The 23,613-nt window shown below is 43.5% G+C and overlaps 1 protein-coding gene across 9 annotated transcripts in view; it reads right to left on the reverse strand.

Annotated features, from left to right (window-relative positions):
• The window catches only part of ADGRL3 (adhesion G protein-coupled receptor L3), a 524,212-nt gene that overhangs the window by 219,178 nt on the left and 281,421 nt on the right, over nt 1-23,613 (reverse strand). For all 9 annotated transcript variants that reach the window (XM_054202410.1, XM_054202406.1, XM_054202409.1 and 6 more), the window contains one exon: nt 1,645-1,754. In XM_054202410.1, the coding sequence (XP_054058385.1) occupies nt 1,645-1,754 (110 nt within the window). The remainder of the gene's footprint in view (nt 1-1,644; nt 1,755-23,613) is intronic.

The following is a 23,613-nucleotide window of genomic DNA, read 5'->3' on the forward strand; positions in this document are numbered from 1 at the left end:
TCACATATTACCTTTCTCACAAGGCACCACTATTCCTCTTTGTTTTATGTGCAACAAAGGCTATGGAGGGATACCTGGTAATGACGATTGCTTTACCAGCCCAGTCTCAGGAGGGAACGGCGTACCTCATGCAAATCATAAATCACAAGGAAACACAACCTGCTAAGATAAGTAGAAACCAATCTCCCCTCACCCTCCCCATGCACCGTGTCATTCATAAAATGAAAGACCTCACTTAGAGTAGAAAAACTCCAAACTGGTAATTTGGTACGAGCTTGCAAGGGCAGACCCTAAGCCCCTGATGTCACTCTTTCCATGGGTTTAATAGCTCACCCCATAAAGCATATTCCATCACTACATTTAGAAGCTTCACATTTTTGGTTAGAAAAATCAAATGTGGACATGCCAAGCCCTCTGCCAGTAGAGACAGAGTCTCTCAGCGGAGAGGGTCCCCTTTGCTCAGAGAGGTGGCCTTAGCTGCATCCCTCACCTTGCAGTTTCACAACAAGCAAGACCCCGCACAGCCTTTCCACACCACGGCGGCAGGCAGGAGGCCACCTGCTGCATGAGGGACAGGGACCACCCGAGGGGTTGTGAGTTCTCGCTTCCCCTCTGGACAGTGTGCCTGTCATTTCTCAGCCACCTTTGCTCTCCTGCAGCCCGTGCTCAAGGCAACAAAGAAGATGCTCTTAGTCCTTGAGCCAAATCCTGGGTTTCAGCAAACTGAAGTCTCCTGATGCTCTCTCAATATAACTCTGTGGCTCGAAAATGTCCATTCCCACACTTGCTTTATTATTTTGAGAGGTGTGCTATGAGCTTTGGCCTACTCAAAGTGAAAACCTAGAAATAGTGCTGTTATTCACCGCTCAGCCCTTTACAACTGCTAATAAAAAGTGTATTCCTGGTATTCCTGTTGTTATTTCTTTTTTGAGGTATGCCATTTTTGACAGCAGGACTGTAACTGTGTCTAACAGATTTGGTTTCTACAGAAAGAAAATTCTGAGGTACACTTAACTTTTTGTAGCTCTGACATTTCCTATTCCACACATATTGCTGTAATCCCAGATGACTGTCTTTCTACCCTCAAAAATTCAGGCTAAATGGCTCGCCTGTAATTTGCCTTCATAACACTGGAAGCTTATGAATTAGTATTTTCTACCATCAAACATCAAATTTCCCAAAACATTAGCTTTCTACCTCCTCGGCAATACAATACTGTATTTAAGGCACTTATCAAATGTCACCAATTACATGGACGTAGGTCGGTCAAAGCGCACTGCTATACGATTACAAGCATAAAACCCTGGAAAATGAAGCTATAAGCTAGTGACAGTGCTTCATTCTTCTGGTCTGCTTTCGCTAACGGGGCTTCCCAAGTGCTTTACAAAAGGTGGTATGTCCCTGTTACACCGTACAACAAGGAAAACATGGGGGACTATTAGGATATTTTTAACCGAAGCACAAACCTTGCACAGAGGACAATTTTCCATAAATTATCAGCTTAGTCTTATATGATGCACGTGGTTTGTCACTGAGCGTACACTTGCCCTTGGGCAACAAGAGCCAAGCTCAAGGCTGGCCCAGTCTCCACAATAAATCAGATCTCTATTAAAGAAATAAACACAAATATATCAAGATACATACTGTAAGGGACACATTCGTACTGCACTTCCAGGTACTTGTACGTCCCGGGGCAAGGGTCTGGAAACACATCAGGGCCAGCGACAACTGCACATTGGGTCCGATTACTGCATCTGAAAAGCAAGAAAAAAGAGAATCAGAAAACAGCCCAGACAGAAGTACAGGTCAAGAGGTCAACTCCAGCATCAACAGGAGTGAAGATGCAACAGACTTCAGCATCAGCTGAGGAATCTTGCCAGAGTGTGCGCAAAAGCTGATGGCAAGCACCGATGTCTTCATCAGCTTATTGCCAAAAGAGAAGAGGCACGGTGGCATAACTCCTTCCCCTGCAAGCAGTTCTTACAGCACCAGAAGGGATTTCTTTACAACGAAACTGAGAGGAAGATTTAAAAAAATATAAAATTAAAAAACAATGACTACAGGTACGTGGTGCTCTAATTCTTGAAACACAAACTCCATCAGTGACCTCAACTAACCTTAAGCACCAGGATCCACACCAAACAAAATGCAAAGACAAAACCAACAACATTCGTGGCAAAAATAATCATTGTATATTTTATAGAAGACATAGTAAATACGTTTTACAAAATATTTATAAAGTGATCCCACAAAAGCAGTCATGTTGAATAATGCTGTTTAACGCAAAGCAAAGACTAGAAACAGCAACACTTGAGTGGAAAAAAAAATAATCACCAAATAAGCTAAAAACCAAACCAGCAGTTTTTCATACACAGCCAACACAATTGCATTACTTATAAATGGCTCAATTTCATTCATTCATTCATTCTGTCCAGCACAGATGCATCTCCTGAGATAATGTATTTTTTTCCAAAAGTAAATTTTGTTTTCACTGAAGATCTTGTCGTACAATTGCCCAGAGAAGGAAGTGACTCTGCCCACTACAGCAAGTATTTTTCAGGTTAAGAGCACGCACGCGCAAGTTGGGCCCTGCGAGATGCTTTCCCTGTGGCACACATGACTCCCATCCACGGGTGGCTGATTTGCCTATGGTTGAAACCCACATTTGCTTGTGCTTTCGTGGTACAACTTTTGTGTATTTTGGGGTTAAAAAAACCCAACACTTAGCAAACAGCGGTTCTATGGAGAAAAATCCTTTGCTTGTTTGTTTAAAGAAAAAAAGAAAAAAAGAGAAAGAAAAATTAGTTTTTGATTTTTATGCTTTTGCATGCCAAAAAGAGACCTCCTAAGGGCAATACTACTGCATTTATTTTCTCCAAGATGCTGCCTCCTCTGATGTGACATGGGACCCCTGACCCTCCTGCTCTTCTAGCAGAAGCCGTGACCATCCAGTGCAGAACTTATTTAGCACTGCAGTGAAAATGCTTCATGTTTACCTGAGGCTATAGTTTGTCAGCCTTAATGAGGATTTTATTTGAGCCCATAAATTAAAATTGATTCATTAGTGACTGCCTTAAGCTCCATAATTTCTTTAATTTTATGGAAAGATTAATAAGAGCTGATACGCTTGCTCATCAGGCTGTTTTGCTGGATAACAGATCATCCAGAGGGCTGGGACGTTCTTCTGTTTTCTAGTTGAAAGACGACAGTTATCACAGCAAGTGACTAGTTTTATCATATACACAGAAAAACAATTTTATTAACAAAAAGGATAACTTTGTTGTCCTCACCCTTGCTACTTACAGACAGGTGGCTTGGCTAGGATATCACAGGTAGCTCGGACCGTGCGAGTGGGCAGTCTTCCAGGAGAGGCTTTTGAATATCATCCAAAACTTCACTTTCAACAAAAATCCTTTACTAGGCTCAATGTGCCTTTCAAAAAGCAATTGCACTGGCCTAATCAATAGTGTCTCTGGCTGTAGGGACAGCCCTGGCCACGTTACGCAGAATAAGAGCAATGGATCAAAGAGACATTTCAGAATCACGAGTCACCATCCAAAATTAGGAGGAACTGGAAGTGGGAGGAGGAACAGACACATTCTGCACATGTTTTCTTTCTGTCTGTCTGTAAGGAAACATTTGCTTTGAATGGCCAAGCACTTCCTTGTGGCCAGTTCTTTTTTTATGCAAGAACTTGGACACAAAAACTAGAAGTGAAAACATGCAAACTAGAAAGCTCCAGGTTCATAACCGGTATTTCAAAACTTGGTTTGGAAGCCAAAGGCTGTGAACACCAGCTTTAACCTCCCCACATGCATGCTGCCTTCTGGGATATCACCAAAGAGAGTAAAAGCACCGTGATACAAGGGGTTGAGTGGGAAACGCAGGGTGCTGGTGTGGGCTTTTCCCCCCAACATGAGCAACTCCTGAACCCACTTGCCCACGAGGGATGGCAAAGAACTGAGCCTACCAAGCACAGAAACTTCAAAAGAAGATGAGATCAAGTTGTCTGCACCACCCTGGGGAGGAAACAGCAGAAAACCAAATGAAAAACTCCCAAATAAAAGCTCAAACACTATGCAGTGTCAGTACCTCACACAATTTGCAAAAAAAGTGCTCATACCAAAAAACCTCACCAAAACCAGAAAAACTCAACCTTCTCTCCTTTTCATACTCATTTCACATGGGCAGCAAAACTGTGTCCGGCATTTGGCATTTAGATTTTCCTTTTATCACACCAGGGTGAAACATGCATGTTCCCGTTCCAGCACGCTTAAGGGATGATGTCAATTTGGACTAAAAACCTTAGGAAAAACCTAGTATCTGTTCAACCAACTATTGAAGTCGGACAACAGGCTGCGAAAATTTTAAGGGGAGAGAGAAGTAAAAAACACTCATAATTAAAGCTCCGGTTTCTGTTCTTTTGCTCATACTTTTTTTCCAACTTTCACAACAACTTCTTGGTCCCTTCAGTTTTGTCCTATTTCTTTCTGGACAAATTAAAGGCCCAGGTGACACTAAGTGATACACAAGAAGTGACACAGAAAAGGAGATGTGTAAAAGAAGATGCATCTGTAGCCTTGAAAAGGGAGGGGAAAAAACCCATGTAATCATGTATTACTCCATTCCCAGCAAACCAACCCACGAGCTCCTCTTTTTAAAATCACTGGATTATACATTGAATCTTGGGGTTTCTTGGCACGTATGTCTTACTAATACTTGCTCCAAACTCCTGAGAGTTGTGAGGCTCAGAGATGGGCATTGACCTTTCCAGTCAATGCAACAAGAATCCCTTGCTTGTTCGGGGTTTTTTTTGTTTGTTTGTTTTAGGGTTGTGGGGTTTGGTTTTTTTTTTTCTTATTTTTTTGTTTTCTTTGCTTTTTTCCCCTCTTTTCTCGAAGGAAGACCTTTACTAACTACTGGAGTTACAATTCACAGTGAGAACCAGCACTGCATCAGCTCAGGTGTAAATCCGTCTCTTCTACAGGACAATCGCAGAAACGCTACCCAGATCCCTTAGCTTTAAGCTAGAAACGGCAGCTCTGCATCTTGCTAGATTCCCCTCCAACAGGGCGGGAACCGTTTGCATCGCTGGCTCTAGCATAACTGTACTCCAGAAAACTACAGTAATCTTTCCTACACCCTTCTATATCTCTAATTACCGCCCTTCGACAAGTGCCTCTGATTTCTAGCACTGATTATTCATCAGATCCTCCAAATAAAAATACTTCTCTTTCCGTTGTGTCGCCCTCATGCTGCAACTTTCCTAAGCAACCCCTGGCCTTCTGGGGTATTTTTTCATTCTCCATATGCTCTGACAACAAGTAAACAAGAGAAGTGTGGGAGGAATCTGTGAATTTGGGGGACCAGATAGACAATTTTAGGCCTATTAAAAAAGCAGGCCATTTTATTAGTTGTGCCACATTTTAATGCAAACGTTCTGGAGACACAGAGGAATTAAACGAGCCACTCAAGTGGTTTTACTTCCCTTTATTGCCATTTATCAGGAAATTGACAAGGAATTTATAGCCATCCTGTTGTTTGGGGTTGGTTTGTTTTATTTCAAAGTCCTTAATGCTCCCGGCAATCGTTCCTCTTTCCCCATTACTCCCTGAAGTGCAAGGTGGGCACGTGAAGATACAATACAGCCTGCTTCTCAGAGATCCTGTACATCTCAGGCCACCTCCGTAATTGCTGCTGAGATTCGTGGACACTTTGCCTGGACCAAGAGTGTCCACACAGCTCACCAGAAATACCTCGCCATGCTGTCACAGCGTTCAGGCTAGCAAGGAAAAAAGCCTGCTGCATTTTCCATTTTGCAAGATATGGAAAATGTGACTTGCCAGTGCCCAGGTTCCTCTGTAAACGCTCGCGTTGGTGCCAAGTCTGCTCAATGAAAAGGCTTGTACCCCACATCTGTTTTGCCAAGGCGCACATACCCACCTAGACCAACCAAGAGATCAGAAACTAACGCATAACCCGAGATCTGCATTTTCACTTGAGAGAAAGATGGCAACATACATTCCTGCATGTTCATGAGAAGAGAATACCCCAAACCATCCGGAAAAATCAGTCTGAGGTACTCAGCAGCCTTTAAGCACCCAGCATCTCATAAACAGAAGTTCATGTTATTCACATATATGTTTTGGAGCGGAAAAATCACCTCCTGGGAAAAATTGTCCCAGTCACAAGGAAAAAGAAAAAAAAGCGTTTCTTTATGCCTTCTTTCCAGCTGCATTTATTCCCCCTTATTAAGGTACTTGTTTTGTCTTTCAGATGTGGAAAAATATTTATACTAGAAGAGAGGTGTCAATCCAGTGTCACACATGCACTGTAACAGAAAACATGGATTATTTTTGCAGAACTTCTCCCAGTTCCAGTGGAAAATGACTTTCAAGAGTTTTAATGTGAAACAGTAATAATAATTCATGTGGCATTTGTTTTGCATTTATAGCAGTGGGACTGAAGGAAGCTTTTGAGTTCAGAACCAGCTGCAGGGCTCAACTCTGCTTGCAACTCCCTGTTCAGACTAAAAAAACCCAAGACCAAAACTTCATTTCCCTTTAGCAAACTTCCATTCCTTCTCTCTCGAAACATTTTTACGATTTTTAAGTGACAAGGTTGTCTTGTGATAGTGAGGCAGAAACACTTCAAGACATAAACAGCTGCTTATTCCTGTTCTGACATCTTTGATTTTTTCTAATCCTGACATTGTTGATATATTTACCAAAAGAGAAAGAAAGGAAAAAATAGTAGTTTGGCAGGTGATGTTTATTTTAGGCCTTTCCAGAAACTTTAATAGCACAGACATGTCAACAGCGTCAGGCTAGACATGTCTGGGGCGATATGTTTGCCAGAACAAAATTGCAAAGGCAGCACAAAATAAAAGATCAATCCCAAAGAAAAGCCTTTCAGCATTAATCATCAGAGGCACAATACCAGTAAGTCTTCTAGGTCATCATCCAGGTGGGGACCATTTGCCCCAGACAAGAAAAATGGGTGCCAAAATGGCGGTGGCAGGCACCTGTCCCGCTAGGGATGCCAGAGGAGCAGCCAGAAATTCGTGCACAGGTCCACAACAAGCCTAGAGGCTCAAACATCCATTTCATCCCCAACACGCTCTCTTCCTCCTGGCCCTTATCCTCTAGAGTCAAGTCCTTCTGAGGTGGAGCAATGCCTTCTGCGACACCATGGCTGGGAGCTCCCGGGAACACGGCATATTGCCATCCGCTACAAACGGTGAAGCTACCTGCTCCCTCTGAATCCGCCATCAGACCCTCAGAGTCTAGGGCTAGGCTCTTAAATACCTTGAAGATTGGAAAATTTCAGGCTACGTTACCATGAACTTGGATTTGTACGGAAAGCACTGAGTTGCCATATCCATCCCTTACTGCTGCTAACAAACCCTGCTGGTAGCTGGTTCTACCCTCCACCTCCAGCAACTTATAACAAGGGATTCTTAAAGCCCACGTGTGCCACCCAAACTGGCTCAGCTGAGTTTATGAGCACCGGCTGCCGAAAAACAAAGACACTCTTTCCCTCCCCTTTCAACTAAAACACCTACTTTACATAGAATTCATTTTTTTTCTGCAAAGACAAGGCGGCCATCCTGTGCCTAGGCATACTAATATAACCGAGACATCAATATCTAAGCCTCGTTCTCAAGGTCTATTACACTTTTCTAATGGTTTTACAGTAAGAGACAGACTTAATTCATTATCCTTCATGGCAATGCTGCAAGACATCCTTTTCCTTCTCTGGAACACAAAACTCTCCTCTCTGGATGACTGCTTTAAGAAAGAGGCTGTCACAGCAAATAAGTCAGCCAGGAGTGGGTTTTCCCCTGTCAATATGTGATATTTCCAAATCAACCCTTTAGGAAAGGCCAAGAGAAAAATAAAATAAAATAAAATTAATGCCCTGGAGAAAGTAAACAGGAAGCAAAGACAAATTTCACTCATAAGTGGAGTCAACGTGATGGCTTGCTAATAAGGGGGAAAAAGAAGGGGTGAAAAAAAAAAAAAACACGCAAGCAGAGAAGGGAGGCAGCAGAGGGTGGAGAGGCAAGAACAGAACCGCAAGCCCTAAGAAAAGCCTTTGGTTCACCACATTTGCTTTCAATAATGTGCTGCACAAAAGCAAAGCTAAATCCTCCGCCTGTTTAGCTTCCAGAAACAAAGAATTCCTCAACAGAATCTTTTTCTGCCTCTGCAAAACCTTAAAAGCAAAGGATCTAATGACAGGGAGATGAAAATCCAGTTTCTCTAACATTTTCTTCATTATGAATGGGCCTTTTTATTGATCTTTCAGAGCACGGAGAAGCTGGCTTTCCAACCTCTGCTGCAATATAATTATCTGCGGTGCTTAATGCTAGCACAGACGAGTCCCACTACACACTGCATTTTGTTGTTTTATTGACGGGTTTTAATTATCTATCCAGGTGCTAGAGCTGTCAGATAGGCTGCTTCTTATGTGATCAAACTAATACACGGAGAGGCAGAGCACTCTAACTGCAGCCTCACCAAGCGCCTTTGTGGAGATATGCCAACGAGATACATTTAAACTGTTACGGTTATTGTAAAATCTTACGATGTTTGATGGGGGAAAAAAAAAAAAAAAAAAAAAAAGAGTCCTTTTTCTACAGCCTCAACCCATTTCATTCCCCTGATTATTATTTTATATTGAGCAAAGCAAAATTGAAGAAAAACGAACAACCAAAACCACACCAAAATCCCAGCCAGCCAAACAGCAGAAAAATCCCACAGAGCCAAACCAAATCCGAGCTGTAAAGGTCACTAAGGGGACTACCTTGATATATTACGGAGAGCCTGGAAGCAAGATGGAAACCAGGTCCTGGAAATAATTTAAATACCACTTTTACGTAGGAAAGAAGAAAAAAAGGAAAAGTAATTACACTGTTTCAACTCGTTGATAAGGCCCTTAAAATTTAACAAGAAGTATTTAACAGCAAATTCACAAGATTTAACAGACTTAATGGCAATTTGGGGCACCCCTGCACGTGGTGCTGCCAGGGACTCTCCAGATCAGGAAGCTGAGGGCTAGGGCAGGACCCTGACAGTGACGATGTCCTGGCTCATTGTCACCCTCCAAAGGAGGGTCCCCCCAAGGAATGAAAGCTTTTTCCCCCCTGTGCTTTGTCAAGTAATGTCTCCTACATTTCATAGTTTCCTTGGATTTATTTCTGTCCCATCTCTTTGTGATTAACACAGTGAGGAGGGGAGATGAAGTCTCCAAAGGCAATAAACGTGTACCCCAGCAGGAAAACCTGCCAAGTGCCTTGTGCTAATACGCCTGGGTACCGCAACCCTGCGGCAACAGGGAACCCGAATGCAAGCCTAGTGGAAAAACCACTCATTGTTACTGCAAGAATGACAAAACAAGGATCTGTCCAAGCCATTGGGTATATTTGGACACAAGGTTTGGGTCAGCATGGAAAACAGACCTGCTCCGAGCACATCTAAAGCAGCCATGGTGTTGCTCCACCTGCAAGGAGCTGAGGACACAAGCAAGGCAGGTTTGCGATGTAGGCTAACGTCTTTTATTGGATACCGGTCCGTAGGGGTGAAAACCAAACCAGGCAAGCCTTAAGGCTGTAAAGCTCATCTTTTATAGAACTACATCTGCCCTTTTACAGGTACTCTAGTTCTTCCAACTCCATAAACTTCTGTGGCACCCTAATAAAAATCCACTTTAAAAAACACTGACAGGATATCTGGAGAGGAGAGTAAACACCTAAAACAAACCAACCAATAAAAGGCTCGTCAGTTTAACCAGAGTTAACACTAGTTAAAATAACTGTGAACAGAAAACAATCTGGCTTTTAATTTGGGTTAGGAGGTCAAATTAAAGGCTAAAGGAGGTCTGGGCTGAATTTCAGCTGGCGCTCCACATTACTTTGTCTTCACTGCCATTTTAACCAAGTCAATGCGAGTTAAAGCCCGTTTTTTTCCCTTCTTCTTTAGTGCAGCTACTCAGAGCTGGGACAGCCAGAGCAAGTGACAAAGGATTATTTTCTCTACAACAGTTCTGAAGCATGTTCAGACCCTTGGTCTGCCATTACCCACCCATCCACCAACTCCACAGCACAGGGAGCCGCTGCTGTGCCAGACACCAAGGCGCTGCAGCCCTGTAGCACCACGAGGTACGAACCTGCTGCTCACCACTGGCTGATGAAAAAGCAAATCTGAATGCAAACATTTAGAAACCTTTTAGATCTATTTAAAACAAAACAAAACAACCAACCCCCCCAAAAAAACCCCAAACAATAAAAAAACATATTCTGTCCTGTTGCTAAAGGAAAAATCGGTATTACCTCCACTGCATCCCTCTTCACTAATTGTCACATTTTCTCGAAGTACAAAAAATTATGCAGCCCGTAATAACCGCAATACTGCCATTTACTGTCACCACCCAACGCCCCCATCCCAGCCACTGACTGATTCCTGCAAAAGGAGAAACTGAGATTAGAGAATATTGCCTCTAAGCGGGCTAAAGTAATCTGTATTCATGGGCTGGTAGGTTTAACGTATTAGCCTTTCACCTCTGCAAATAGGGTTAAAGAAAGGTTTGGGGCCAAAATAATTTGTACTGCACTCCATCTCAAATTTGACATAATAATTGAATGACTGAATGAAACAAAAGTGAGTATGTCCAAACGGCATGGGAGGTCAAAGCTGGGCAACTCCCTGATGAACTGAGGAGTGAACCAAAGGCATCCATGCAGCACTGCTTCTAAAACCCAGAGCAACCTCTCTCTTCATCAGTCTTGTCAATGGCATGATACCGAGGTGATTTTTAAGTAAAGGTCCATAGATTTTAGTTAAGGAAGCAATCCCCCTCAGACGCTTGTCTGGGGGGGTATCTTCGCAAACAAGTGAGACGTAAAGTCAACATGTGGCAGGTTATGCCTTTAGCATCATATTCAGACAAAAAGATAATATTAGTGAGCAAAACAAACAGCTTGCCAGGGTTGTATGCTATTAATATAGCATCTGTTAATCGCACCCAATTTTGTCCAGCACCTTGTGCAAAGGAGTCTTGGCCCTCGTCTGCGCCTCAGGCATTAAAGCAGTACAAATAATAATCAGAAATGAACCAAACTTTCTCAAAAAAATAATCCTGAAATGAACTAAATACGTTTTTGATATTCAAAAGGGACTTTTTAAAAAATTTTATTCCAATGTAGCCAACTCTGGCTCTTTGATCTTCAGCCTAAAGCTTGAATAAAGGCAGTCTGCACTTTGATTCTAAGCTCAAGAGAAAGCACAGCGCCACAAAACCTTCATATGCATCCCAGCCCAGCATTGCCCAGCCAAAGCACATACGGAAGCAAATGGTAATAAAAAAAAATAAAATAAAAAAAAAAAAAACAGATGAAAAAAGGCCTAATCTTAGATATATTACTTGAAACCGCCATTGCGAAGTTCCTCAAAATGTCTAAACATAGCACTGGACTTTCTGTGGCTGCCTGCAGCAACATGGGAGGGGACGGGGGGGATGCATTTTTGAGAACATCTGTCCAGCAGCTTCAGGGAGGCTTTCTCACGCTGTGCTCAGCACGAAGCTGGGGGAAGTCAGGGATCACGTACCCCTGCCCGCCCACCACCCCCTTCCCTCCTCACTTATCCTTCCTGGGGCAGTTTTTGGCATATGCACCTGTCTGTCTTTCTATCTGAGTTTTCAGCTATAGAAGCCCACAAGCTCTCCTGCCCTGCCCTATCTGGTCACCATCCTGAAAGGAACACTACTTCCTCACTACATACTGTCATGGGTGCAGCTGGGATGGAGTTCTTGCCAGCAGAGTGGGGCTATGTTTGGGGGGGGATTCGGGATGAGAGCTTGTGTTGGTTGCTGCTAAGCAGTCAAGGCCTTTTCTGCTGCTCACGAGCATGCTGCGAGCGCACAAAAAATTGGGAGGAGACATAGCCAGGACAGCTGGCCCCAGCTCACCAAAGGGATATTCCATACCATATGACACCATGCTCAGTATATAAAGCTGGGGGAAGAAGGAAGGGGAGGATGTTCAGAGTTATGTCTTCCCAAATAACCATTACGCACAATGGAGTCCTGCTTTCCTGGAGATGGCTGAACACATGCCTGCCAATGAATGAATTCCCTGTTTTGTTTTGCCTGTCTGCATGGCTTTTCCTTTACTTATTAAACTCTCTTTATCTCAACCCAAGAGTTTTTCCTCACTTTTACTCTTCTGATTCTCTCCCCCATCGCAACTGGGAGGAGTGAGTGAGTGACTGCACGGTCCTAGTTGCTGGCTGGGGTTAAACCATGACACATACTTTATCTGCCTTTAAAAGACACGGTTAAAATACATACGGATTTGTCTAAAAAGACTATCCTGAGAAAAAAAGCCAGATAGGAAACAGCCTTTGAACATCTGTGGGACAAAACCTGGTAGGAACAGAGCAACAGGGCTTCTGCAAAACCTCGAGTCTTCTTTGTGAAGATGCAGAAAATACTTTGTTAATGGAGGATTGGCTATTTCATACTACAGAGCCTACCTAATGCTGTACTCATAGAATTAAACTCACTGTACACAAGAAAGCTTCCTTTGAGGAAGCTAAACTCAAAGGCCAAATTTTACAGAAAGGCTCTGCCTCCCACCGGAGCTAAATTTTTCCAAAGAGCATGGTTCTTCTTGGAGAAGCTACAAGGAGTCCCAGCTGTTTGAGCATGGCATGGGACTCCTTGGTTCACATGGACAGCAGTGAAGCTGCTGGCTATTAAGCATTTTTCAGGCAGCAGGCTGTGTCACGGAGTGCCTAACCACTTTGGTAATCCAACCCAGATAGCTCTGTGGAAAAAAAATCCGCCTGCCTGGGATTGCTTGGGAGCCTTAGGTGGGGCAGAAACTGGGAAATCCACATTCCAGAGCATGGAGCATGTCTCTGGTAACCCAACTTTAAAATATGTGACTGATGCTGCTCAGACATACTAGCTGAAGTCCAGGGAGATGGATGAAAGGGTAAAGATGCAGGATAAATTCATCAGATGTCTCCATAAATCATTCTACAATTCACATTTGTTCTCTGCCTTTCATTACTTACATTTCTAAAGCCACTGGGTGCCTTGGTGCAGTGGATCTAATAAAAAGGAAGATAAATTTTAACATCCCTTTTTGAAACATCTTAAAATGATCTAGCTTTCTTATGAATGTTAATGGCAAGCATTACAAGAAACACACTGTCTCAAAACAATTCACTGAGGCCGGAAGCAAAAGCAGAGTCCCGCTGTAGCCTGGAAATTCACAGTCCTGCTCCCTCCCTCCCCCCTCTTCTCCCCCAACCGGTATAAAAGATCTTATTTCTGGCCCTAATGTTTTGGCAGCCTTAACTTTGTCATCGAATCCTGACATCGCTTTGCGCAGACCCTCTGACTCAGGGGCGAAATTCCATACTCGAGAAGAGGAGGAAATATTTTTGGAGATTGGCAGTTTGGAAAAGAATCTGAGCTGCCTGACAGCTGTTCGGAGACGTGGGATGCCGGAGGGGTCCCAACGGAGCATACAGTATTACACACATGCACACGCACAGAAAATCATTAAAGTTTCTGTCTCTAAAGTTTCACATTTAATGAAAGAAAGCGAGGGAGATATCTGGAGAATTCTTGGGTTATATTAACTAATGATACTCCCTTTGCCAAGAGTGCAGCCCTGGGAAGCTCACTGACGGCAATGGGGGGGACCTGTGGGTCCAGCCATCGCGGCGAGTGGGAGTAGGGAGAGTCGTCCTTCCCTTTCTCCCTGACGTATCCCTGGGGGGGGCGGGTCGGGAATTGAGTGGAGAGCCTGCTGTTGCATGGCTGGAGTTGTTCTACGACAGAAGCAAGGACCTTTATAACAGAGTTTAATCCGTTGCAGGTTAAACAAAACAAATGACTGCACAAGTGAGCAATTAAAGAGCATTCCACAGCCAGCACTTGGAGAACCTCGCCATTGATTAATTAGGTTCAAAGGGCTAAGGCTAACCTCACAGTCCCTTGAGAAACAGACCACTTAGCCCCTCTAAAAAAGAAAAAAAAAAAAAAAATTAAAATTTTCAGCATTCTTATTTAACACTTGAGCATCAGTTAAACAGCTGCTAAAGCAGTGAAACAATTACTTGGGACTGACCTACATTTAGTTGTATCCCTTTATTACATTCAGGAGAAACTTAATTAAGCTTCTGTTACTTAATAAAAGCAAATAAACCCCTCCATTTTATGACAAGGAGCTACACTGCTACAGCCATGTGAAGCTTTCGAATTTGGCAGCAGGGTTTCCCCGAGAGAGTGTAGCTCCTGTGACCACATTCTTCCTTGTTGCCTTTGAGAGATAAGAAGATACAGGATATTTTTATGCTTTAATGCTCCTCGAGGCGGGCTAGCTCGCTCTGCTAGCTACCACCAAGGTGGAGAGGACCATAGCCCTGTTACTTTATGAAGCCTACTATACCTGGGCAATATGGTCTACTCCCAACCACATCATGGGCTAGGCCATGAATACTTCAGCCCTGCCAGAAGGAAGGCATCAGCTGTTCGCTTCACTGCAAGAAGCAAACAGTAACCTGTTCGCGGAAATAAAAACAACATACTGCTGGCCATATCGTTGTTCCTCCCCACAGGTCTGATCCACACCCCAGCGAATTCAGTGGGGAAACAGGTCACTTACAGGCACCACTGACCATTAACAGGGTCTGGGTAGCGGGAGCGTACAATCAAGGATAGTCCTCTATTAAGAAAACACACAAAGAGTTTCACCAGGTCACATCACCCAAGGAACTCCCCAAAGCCTCCCTCGAGTATTAAGATTTTAAAACATGGTTAATAAAAAGGCCCACCCCATACATGTGACCCACACCCAGCTACACTCCTCCATCGAAACCGTGCCCAACTTCTCTACAGGATTATCGGCCACACACTACATCCTCGCCACCCTCCTCTGTAAAATGCTCATCCTGCCCTCGTCTTCTCCTGGCCTCACACAAACAGCTTCCCTACTCTGACTTACCAAAAGATCCAATTTTGGGGAGGAAAATGTGTCCCTAGCCTTGTACAAGTAATGAAAGCAAGTGCTTAAACTGAATCAGCCAGACAAAACCACTCACCAGCTGCCCAGACCCTTTAGACTTTCATTGAGCTGACCACGAATGCTCAGACAAACCCTGGAAGCTTTGGTGAGGTCATGGGAAAATGTCTTCTCTGTAAGGAAGAAACCCCAAAAAGGGTCCCTTACCAAGCAGAGACCGTGGCCGGGCAATTCTTCAGCACTGGCACCATGGCCAGAAAATTACTTCTCAACGCTTGCCAGCCCCTGACGCATTTCCCAGCCAAGGGGTAACTTGCCAACCGGCTTTTAGTCCTACTGAACTCTGTGCTGGATGCTGGAGACCATGAAGCTGCTACTGGACTTTTTGCCACACCTAATTCCACACGTGCCCTGTTAACATTTATAGTTATAAAGCTGCCTATTCTCTCAAGAAGATGAAGACGGGTGCAGGGGTGACAGCCACACTCCCCTGGGACCACCAAGGAGAGATTCCCCCAGCCTCATGACACAGGGGCCCTTGCATCAGCTCAACAACTCACAGAAATTAACTGTTAATAACACCGTGGCACCTCCCAGGCTTAAAAATTACAAGAAGCTCCTGCACCTCATCAGGACCGTTACTGCCAAGCATACTGGTCTGGGGATGTCCCTTGCACCTACTTTGTTCCTGCTCCCTGCACTAGTCCAGCATCACAGATTTTGTTCAGGATCTGAAAGAGTTGGATTTAATTCCACCCTTATTTCCCATCTCTAGCAGAACGTCGTTACGGTGGTGAAGTCCAACCTCTTCTCTTTACAACGGGCTCCACTTTTTCTCAGTAATTGAGGAAGCATTTTGGTAGGCGCTGAAAATGGCATCATAGCATCGTAGTGTGTGTTGGACCGCTAGAATAAAGTATCAGGCAAGCTCTGCTTCTATCTGGCTTGGAGAATATTTGACAAATTAACGTATAGGCAAGGCAGCAATGGAAAAAGTGATATATTCACTTCTATCTAATGCCATTAAAATTGTGGTGACCTAAAAACCTGCAATACTGTGGTAGTCCATTTTGCGGCTTGGCTGTAATGAGCAGCAGTGGTGAATGGTATCTGAGGTGCTGGAGAGTAAGCAGTCAGGGATGAGGACAACTCAGCTCAGCTTCGAGGTTAAAGAAACTCTCCATATACTCACTACTGCTAACTCTGAAGGCAGTTAAAATAATAGGTAACTGACAGCATTTTAATTTCTTTCTTAGTGTAAACAAGACTAGCTTGTTAAGTCACAGGTGGCATCCAAATTCTTCATTCTTTTTCTCAGTGCATCTATGGAAAGTAAATTCTTTTTCAAATGTTGAGAAGATGAGGCTTTTCCTTATGTCATCAATGCCTTTACCAGCATTCTTCTCACTCCAGGCTTTTTGAAGTGTTGTGTATAAATAGCCAGTGCCCCTCAGTACACTGAATTAGCCATTACGGGCATATGGACAGTGCTGAGAAACAGCTTAGTGCGAACAGATTGACAGGCAAACCCTAAAGTATCGAGCGACTAGGAAATTCCCTCTGTCCCAACCAGCCTCATCGTATCTGTCACTCCCTGCAACTGCGCAGCCTGGGAAAGAGACGCTTCAGTTTTCCAGTTAATGGCTACCTACCTGCTAGTGCCAGGGGCTCGGGCTTCATCCTGTGGCCTCTGCCTTTACAAATACTCTGACAACTCTCTCAAAAAGCCAGCAAGCCTCATCTCACTTACTCCAACATGACTGAGTAAATAAATAATGCTATTTATGCACTGCACACCATTTGTCAAACCATTTGTCATTTCCAATCTTTCATTGCTCATGCAGTAAAACTATGTGGGATTTTATTCAAACCTCCCTTGCAGGTGTGATGAATGCTTTATTTATACAGCAGCATTTCATCTCACAGAACTGTTACTATGCATATACAGGCCTTTAAGTCCCTGTATGTTGTCAGCAGAAGGTGTAAAGAGAGATGAAAACTAGAGGCAGCGCTGTAATTAAAGCCAAGGAGGGAATCGCCGATGGCTCAGCTAAAACTGGGGAATGCATGCCAGAGAAAACATACTGCTTCAGAAGAAGCGTTCACTCCCCATCACCAGGCAAAATGAAAAACATGGACTCGTTCTCAAAGACCTTCTTAAAAGGTCAGCGGGACACTGTCAATCCCCACTCAGCTTATCAGAGGGCCCACAACATCAGGACCCACTGTATCCAGGGAGCACATTATTTCTAGGCAAATCACCTCCCCTCGAATTCGCCTGATCAGAATTTCGGCCCAGGGCTGAAAAACCTGGGAGCAGATGCTGCTACAAATAATTACAGTTGAGCAAGGCATGAATAAATTCCCTTGGGCAGCATCTTCTAGCGGCCAGAAGACCAGATAGGGAGCAGCAAAGGGGCCTCTAACTGTGGTTTCTGCTGTGAGGAAGAGCCACCTCATGTGGGGCCATCTCTGCTCTTCCACAAAACAGGAAGCATTATACCGACCTCCCTGTATAGTCTTTTGAGAGTCACAGATTAAAAAAAAAAGATAAAAGTTACTTTTTTTACTATTTACTGATGTGTGAAATCTGCTACCCAAACCTGTTGAGACCTAGAGGGTCTCCTCTGGAAGCAAAGCACCGTTGCGACCAAGGACATCAGAACTTGTGCCTGGTTTCTACTTTGCATCACAGTCACCACAGCAGAGCTTGAGTTTCATTGACTCATACCATGGAGCACACCACATGCTTCCCTGGCTTGCAGGAGCTTCACAACCGTTCGACTCAAGCCAGTCTGCAGTAAAAACAGTAAAGGATCAGCCCCAAACCGACGCCTCTGTTTCTTGGAAGGAACTTCCTTGGCAGTTTTTGCAATTAGAGCAAAATCTCATCAGCCCCAGCATGATCTTCCTGGCAACTCCTGGTTGCTTCATATAAACCTGCAAGAGCTACCATCAAGTCTCATATTTTTAAGGGTGTGGGGTAAAGAAAAGGTGAGAGAAACAGCTGTGGACCAATTTCAGATACTGTGACATCAAACCTCTCCTTCCTCCACTTTCTTTTTAAATTTCAAGGCGGGGTGGGAGGGTGGGGGGTGCGGGTGGGATTCGTGAAGAACTGTGTAAACAGACATCAGACTCATGTTTATTGCCTGAGCAATAAAAGATTAGAATTGACAAATGGAGAGGTTTTTGGAGACACAGATGCTACAATCATTTTAATATAATTTGGATTTCCAAATCAGTAATTACTCTATCACATATTTATAATTTTGTAGATGCTACTAGAAATGCTGATGTCTTTTTCTATGCATAGTAATGAGCAACAACAAGGGCTGTTAATATAAAGCCTGTAATGTTTGTATTCATATGTAAATAGGTTATGTAAACGTTTTAGACATTTCTCACTAAAACGCCGAGTTCCAATCTAAGTGGCTCCATTCCTAAACTAGAAAATCGCACTCTGCATAGAAATTGTTTACTACTCTGTCAGCAAAGCAGCCAAAGCAGTGAGCTGAATTTATAGGGGGATTTACGTCTCTCCATTTGACACGATACCGAAGTAATTGGCAACCTATAAACGCCCAGACAGTTATGCAGGTTGATATTTAGAAAGTTGCTCGCTTGCACATAGTGGCACACACATTCAGCACACGTGCACCTTCTGTGTACACGTATGCTCAAGCACAGACACCTTTTTGGAAGGCTGTTTGAGGAATGCAGTAGTGTTTGATTTAATTAAACTAATTGAGTTAAGCTGATACAAACCCCTGGTTAAGAGAAACAGAATCAGTTTAGTTTCTACCTGCTCCTAATTGACTTATGATAAAACTGAATAAGGCGCATTAAAACACCAAACACAAGTCTCCAAGCAGGAATAAATTACACACATTTAAACCCACAACTTCAGTTAACTCCAAACGACGCTAGGAATGAAAGGGGGGGGGGGAGGGGAATAGAGCAGGCTAAAACGCTTTAGGGACACTCTTTTCACCTCAGGATGTTACCATTTTTCTTCCTTTCCTTTCCACTCAAGCACCCATAATTGCAGCCTTCACGTGTCCCACGTGGTGCATGGAGAGCTCAGCAGAGTGGCCCTTGGGGCTTACACAGGCCATTTCTAACTCATCTGGAGCATGGATATACCACCATGGTACAGTCCTTTACAGGACCTGATTTGCCTACCAAAGCAAAACCCTGGGTCTGTCTCCTCTTTGAACATCATACAACTCACTTGCGTTAACTTCAGTGACATCTGTACTCAGCTCTGTGATGCAGAGAATCACATTTTGAGACTTTTTCCTTGGTGTCTCTAACAAATCACATCCAGCCTCATCCCTTTCTCCTCTTCTTGAACATACATATTTGCAAAGATGATTTAGTGCCAGTAAAAGCCTTGGAAAGACAGCTCAGAGACCCCTACGGCTCCGCTATAGCACACAAGTAACTCCCATTTGAATAGGAGACAATACATGTCTTCTCTTCATCAGCAAAAATGAAATGGAAATGACAACAAGGACGCAAATACCCTGCTATTGCTCCAGCAACTTTCAGCATCTTCTACCATCTAGGGACAGTATTTTCAAGATCTGTTCAGTCTTTTGCTTTTGATGAGGCTGCCAAAAGCTGCCAGGGGCAGCTACTGGTGTTTTGACCTTGCTCTCTCCTGCCTCCCCTGCTCCTCCTTCCTCCTCGCTTTCCCTTTGCTCCACTTTGAAGCACTTCCACACTGCTCCAGGAATGGTATTAACACCTAAAGAGCCAAGATACATTTACATCTCATGCAGTCATAGCCTTACTCATCTTGCCCTCTTAACCCTTGCCTTCAAACAAAGCAAAGAAACATCAGCCACGCCACAAAACAACAGGGAGAGAAAACCACGACATCCATACCCAAGTAGCTGAAATACTGCCAGTTCCCCGGTGAGCTGCAGTGATGTGGGATGACCTGTGACAAACAAGGCAGTTTCCACTGGAAATAGGAGAAAAAGAAAAAAGACACAGATAGCTCTACAGGAAAAGCTTAATAAATTTCTCCAGGCCACAAGTGTAGATTCTATTACATCCTTGCCAAGAACAGTTACTCACATGAGTAAAATTAAGAGGACTACCAACTAGGTGAGTAAATCCATGCCCACTTTGTTTCCAAGGAAAGACATTCACCCCAGCAAGGCTCTGTTTGTACACTGGAATAGCAGTATTGATTTCAGCAGTTATTCCAGTCCCCCAGCGCAGGAACACTGCAATGAATCGAACCCACTGTGGTTTTGCCCCTGTGACCGCCTTTCTGCTAAGGGGTACTGGGATGCCCAGTGCTAAGAAACTGGGTCACAGGCTACTTTAGGAGTTCATTCCCTTTTAAAGGGGACACTCTTGGATGGGATAAATGGTCAGCACTTTCTTGTGATGATGTAAGTGTTAAAACCTGGTTGTAGCCAAATAAACCATGGGAGTGAAAGTCATTTTGCCTGTTCACCTGGAACTTGTTACATCAAGCGAAATAGCAGACGAGCACTCACAGCAAAATGAAAGCTCTTTGCTCCTGTTTGGTGAACCTTCACCTATAAATTTTAGGAGGAAAAAGTAAATAATGGACCATATGGCACATTTTCTCAGCAGCACTGGTGGTCTGACGTCACTATGTTACTTTATTATATCTGTACTCTTATCAAATCTGACCTGATTTCTTATTACCTAACTGTTTCCAACAAGGACTATTATCTTTACTACCTCAGTTCAATGAGACACCCTCACTGGGGGATCAAAGTACCCACTGGATTTGACACACAAGCCCCGACGTGATGATTTTATAGTCTAGCCTGCAGACTCTGCAATAGCCTTGATGGTCAAAATGATGCTCTTAAATCAGGGAAGCATCCAGGACCCTTGTGCCATCCAAGAGAAAGGACCTTGTCTGGAGGAGCCAGCCTCTGCCCAGGGTCTGCACAGGGAGCAAAGTCAGATAACCGCTTTAACTGTCTCTGTTAAAAGCATCACAAATGATAATGACTCTGGTTTAGTATTTGCGTTTGATAAAAACAACGCTTGCTTCATAAAAACCTTTTTGGCATAGCGATATCCAAACAAAACCAACTCAACACCGTGAAGTAAATGAGGCTGATAAGAGAGGGCTTTTGCTGGCAGAGCTTTCCTCATCCTCTCTATAAAACTGGTTACCCTGGTAAAACAAATCATTTGCTAATAAGTCTGTGTTCAAGTTATGAGTCCTAGTTGCATGGCACAACTTCTTCCTCTGCTGTTAGCCAACTGTGTTGGCAAAAAGGTCCAAACAGACCAGCCTGCAGATTGGTGTCCAGTGTTGTTTTCAAAGGCTCCCCCCTCATGTCAGGAAAATCCCATTCAGCCTTTGATTCCTCTGGTGCCAATATACTCTTAAACATCTGCTTTTAAGACTATCCCTCTGTATTACTTCACAGTATAATTACAAGGGCACAAAGCTGGAGTCTCCCTCACCATCCACTCCAAATCCTCTCTTACACAGCCTGCCTTTTCCCGTATTGCCCTCCATTTCAGACAAATCCTGATTACAGCAATGGAAAGGGAATCGGACATCTTTGTTCAGATGCAGCCTGAGCATCGTCAACAACACAGAGACTGAGTGCTTGTATTTGTCGAGGCCTCTGCTCAATTTTTTTCTTTTCTTTTTGGCTATTGATGTTAAACAGGGAGATAAAAAGTCTGTAACTATTTCACCAATTAAAAAATTACAATTGTCTTCTGCAAGAGCTACTAAGAAACTCCATTCTCTCCCTCTTTCAATTACAGCTGCTCCGCTTTCTTGCATAAGAGACACTGCTCCAAAGGGTGCCTAGGTCCCTATTGATTCATTCTAAATCCACTTGGCTGTGGGTGGGAGAGAAAGCAGGAATGAAAACTGAAGCAGGAAAAGGTTCATAATTTTGTACCACACTTCAGAGGGCTGTGAGGAACATTTGTCTTGTCAACTCATCTGTTTAATCAAAGAATTTTAATCAAAGTGCAGTTCTAGAAACCACAGGCTAACACGAACAAATAATAAGAATAATTAAACCACTCAAATAATCTGTAGTTTGTCTGCCATCGGTTCCTAAGTACACTGGAGATTTGAAATAGTTTTATCTTACATATTCAGTGAGACAGATGCTTAGCGGGTCTCAGTCAACAAAGATCCCATGGAGCTTCTACTGATCCCTGATGAATGCAGAGCTATTACCTCCAAACACCGTGCTGCTCCGGTCTCCACATTTCTTCACACACTCGCATGCATCCACAGGAACAACCACCACGTTGTTTCTTATCAATGGAGTTGAATCCAAATAGTTGTTACAGACAAATATATTTGAGGCACTGTTTTCCCTTTGAAAACTATGAACTATCAAATCAAAATGTTTTATGGGAGCGCGTTGGTATTGTGGCAGCCACTTCTGAGGTTTACCCTGCTGCTGCCGCTGCCTGTTGGCATCACTGACCTTCATTTGGCTGCTTTTTGAGGGGGGGGGCACATGATCAGGACACAGCACTTGAATTCTGCAGGGCTGAGAGGAACTGAATATTTGTCTGAGAACAGTGAAAGAAAACAGGAGCAAAAGGGACTCATTCCTACACTGCAAAGGACCTGAACCTGTACATGCTCACCAGGCTGAGGAGGTCCAAGCTTCAGGGCATTGCTTACAGTGTAAGAGGCACCTGCAGGAACCTGCAGAAAAATCTATGAGGAAGAGTAAAGTACAGTCGTTGAGCAGGGAACCCTAGATGGTACTATGACAAAGAAAAAAAATAAATAAAAATCTAAGAATTGTTCCCCAAAACTTCCCAACATTGTCAAAGAAGGTTTGGAAAATGGACAAGTAGCCGCAGAAGAGTTAAGAAGACGGCCAAGGCCATTTTTCCTACACCGTTAAAAGCAAGAATTGGACTGGCAGAAGATTAAGGTCAACTTCTCCCAGTAACTCAGGAGATCCAGAGGAAAAAGAAAAAAAAAAAAAAAAAAAAGCAATGACGTGCCCCCTTTGGGATGTGGCTACAGCAATCACAGGAGGACAAGGAAATCTTTATTATTTTGTCCAAAACTACTCATTATCAACAGGATGGATGTTTTAGCTTATGCCCCCAAACATCAAGACTACGCATCAGTGGGGAAACCAAAGCATAACCATAGGCAGACTGATACCTTTTTAAAAGCGAGCGCTACAATATTTCAATTACAACCGTAGTCGGGTTTTTGCATTTTTGTCTCAAGTTTATCCTTCAGTCATCCTTGCGAACTGGAAACGTGCTGCCAGGACCAATTTATTATCTAATACATTGCAACAGCTACTGCTGCTATTATGAGATGCCGCAGCAATGTTTACTCAAACATTCAGGAAGAGCAATTTCACTTCCCACCTTAGATTGTTTGGGTGCACACTGATGTTGATGCTACCCAGCATTAAGTTAAAAATCACCCGTTAGAAACATAAGCTTCCACCTGTTTTGCCCCTATGTTTTTATCACCAAGGATCAGATAATTAAAGCAATGATTTTTCTCCTTTTATCTGCTTTTAAACATATTCTACTGTATGTTGTTTTTACTT

This window comes from Rissa tridactyla, chromosome 5 (genome assembly GCF_028500815.1).
Source record: "Rissa tridactyla isolate bRisTri1 chromosome 5, bRisTri1.patW.cur.20221130, whole genome shotgun sequence".
In the NCBI taxonomy this organism is placed as follows: domain Eukaryota; kingdom Metazoa; phylum Chordata; class Aves; order Charadriiformes; family Laridae; genus Rissa; species Rissa tridactyla.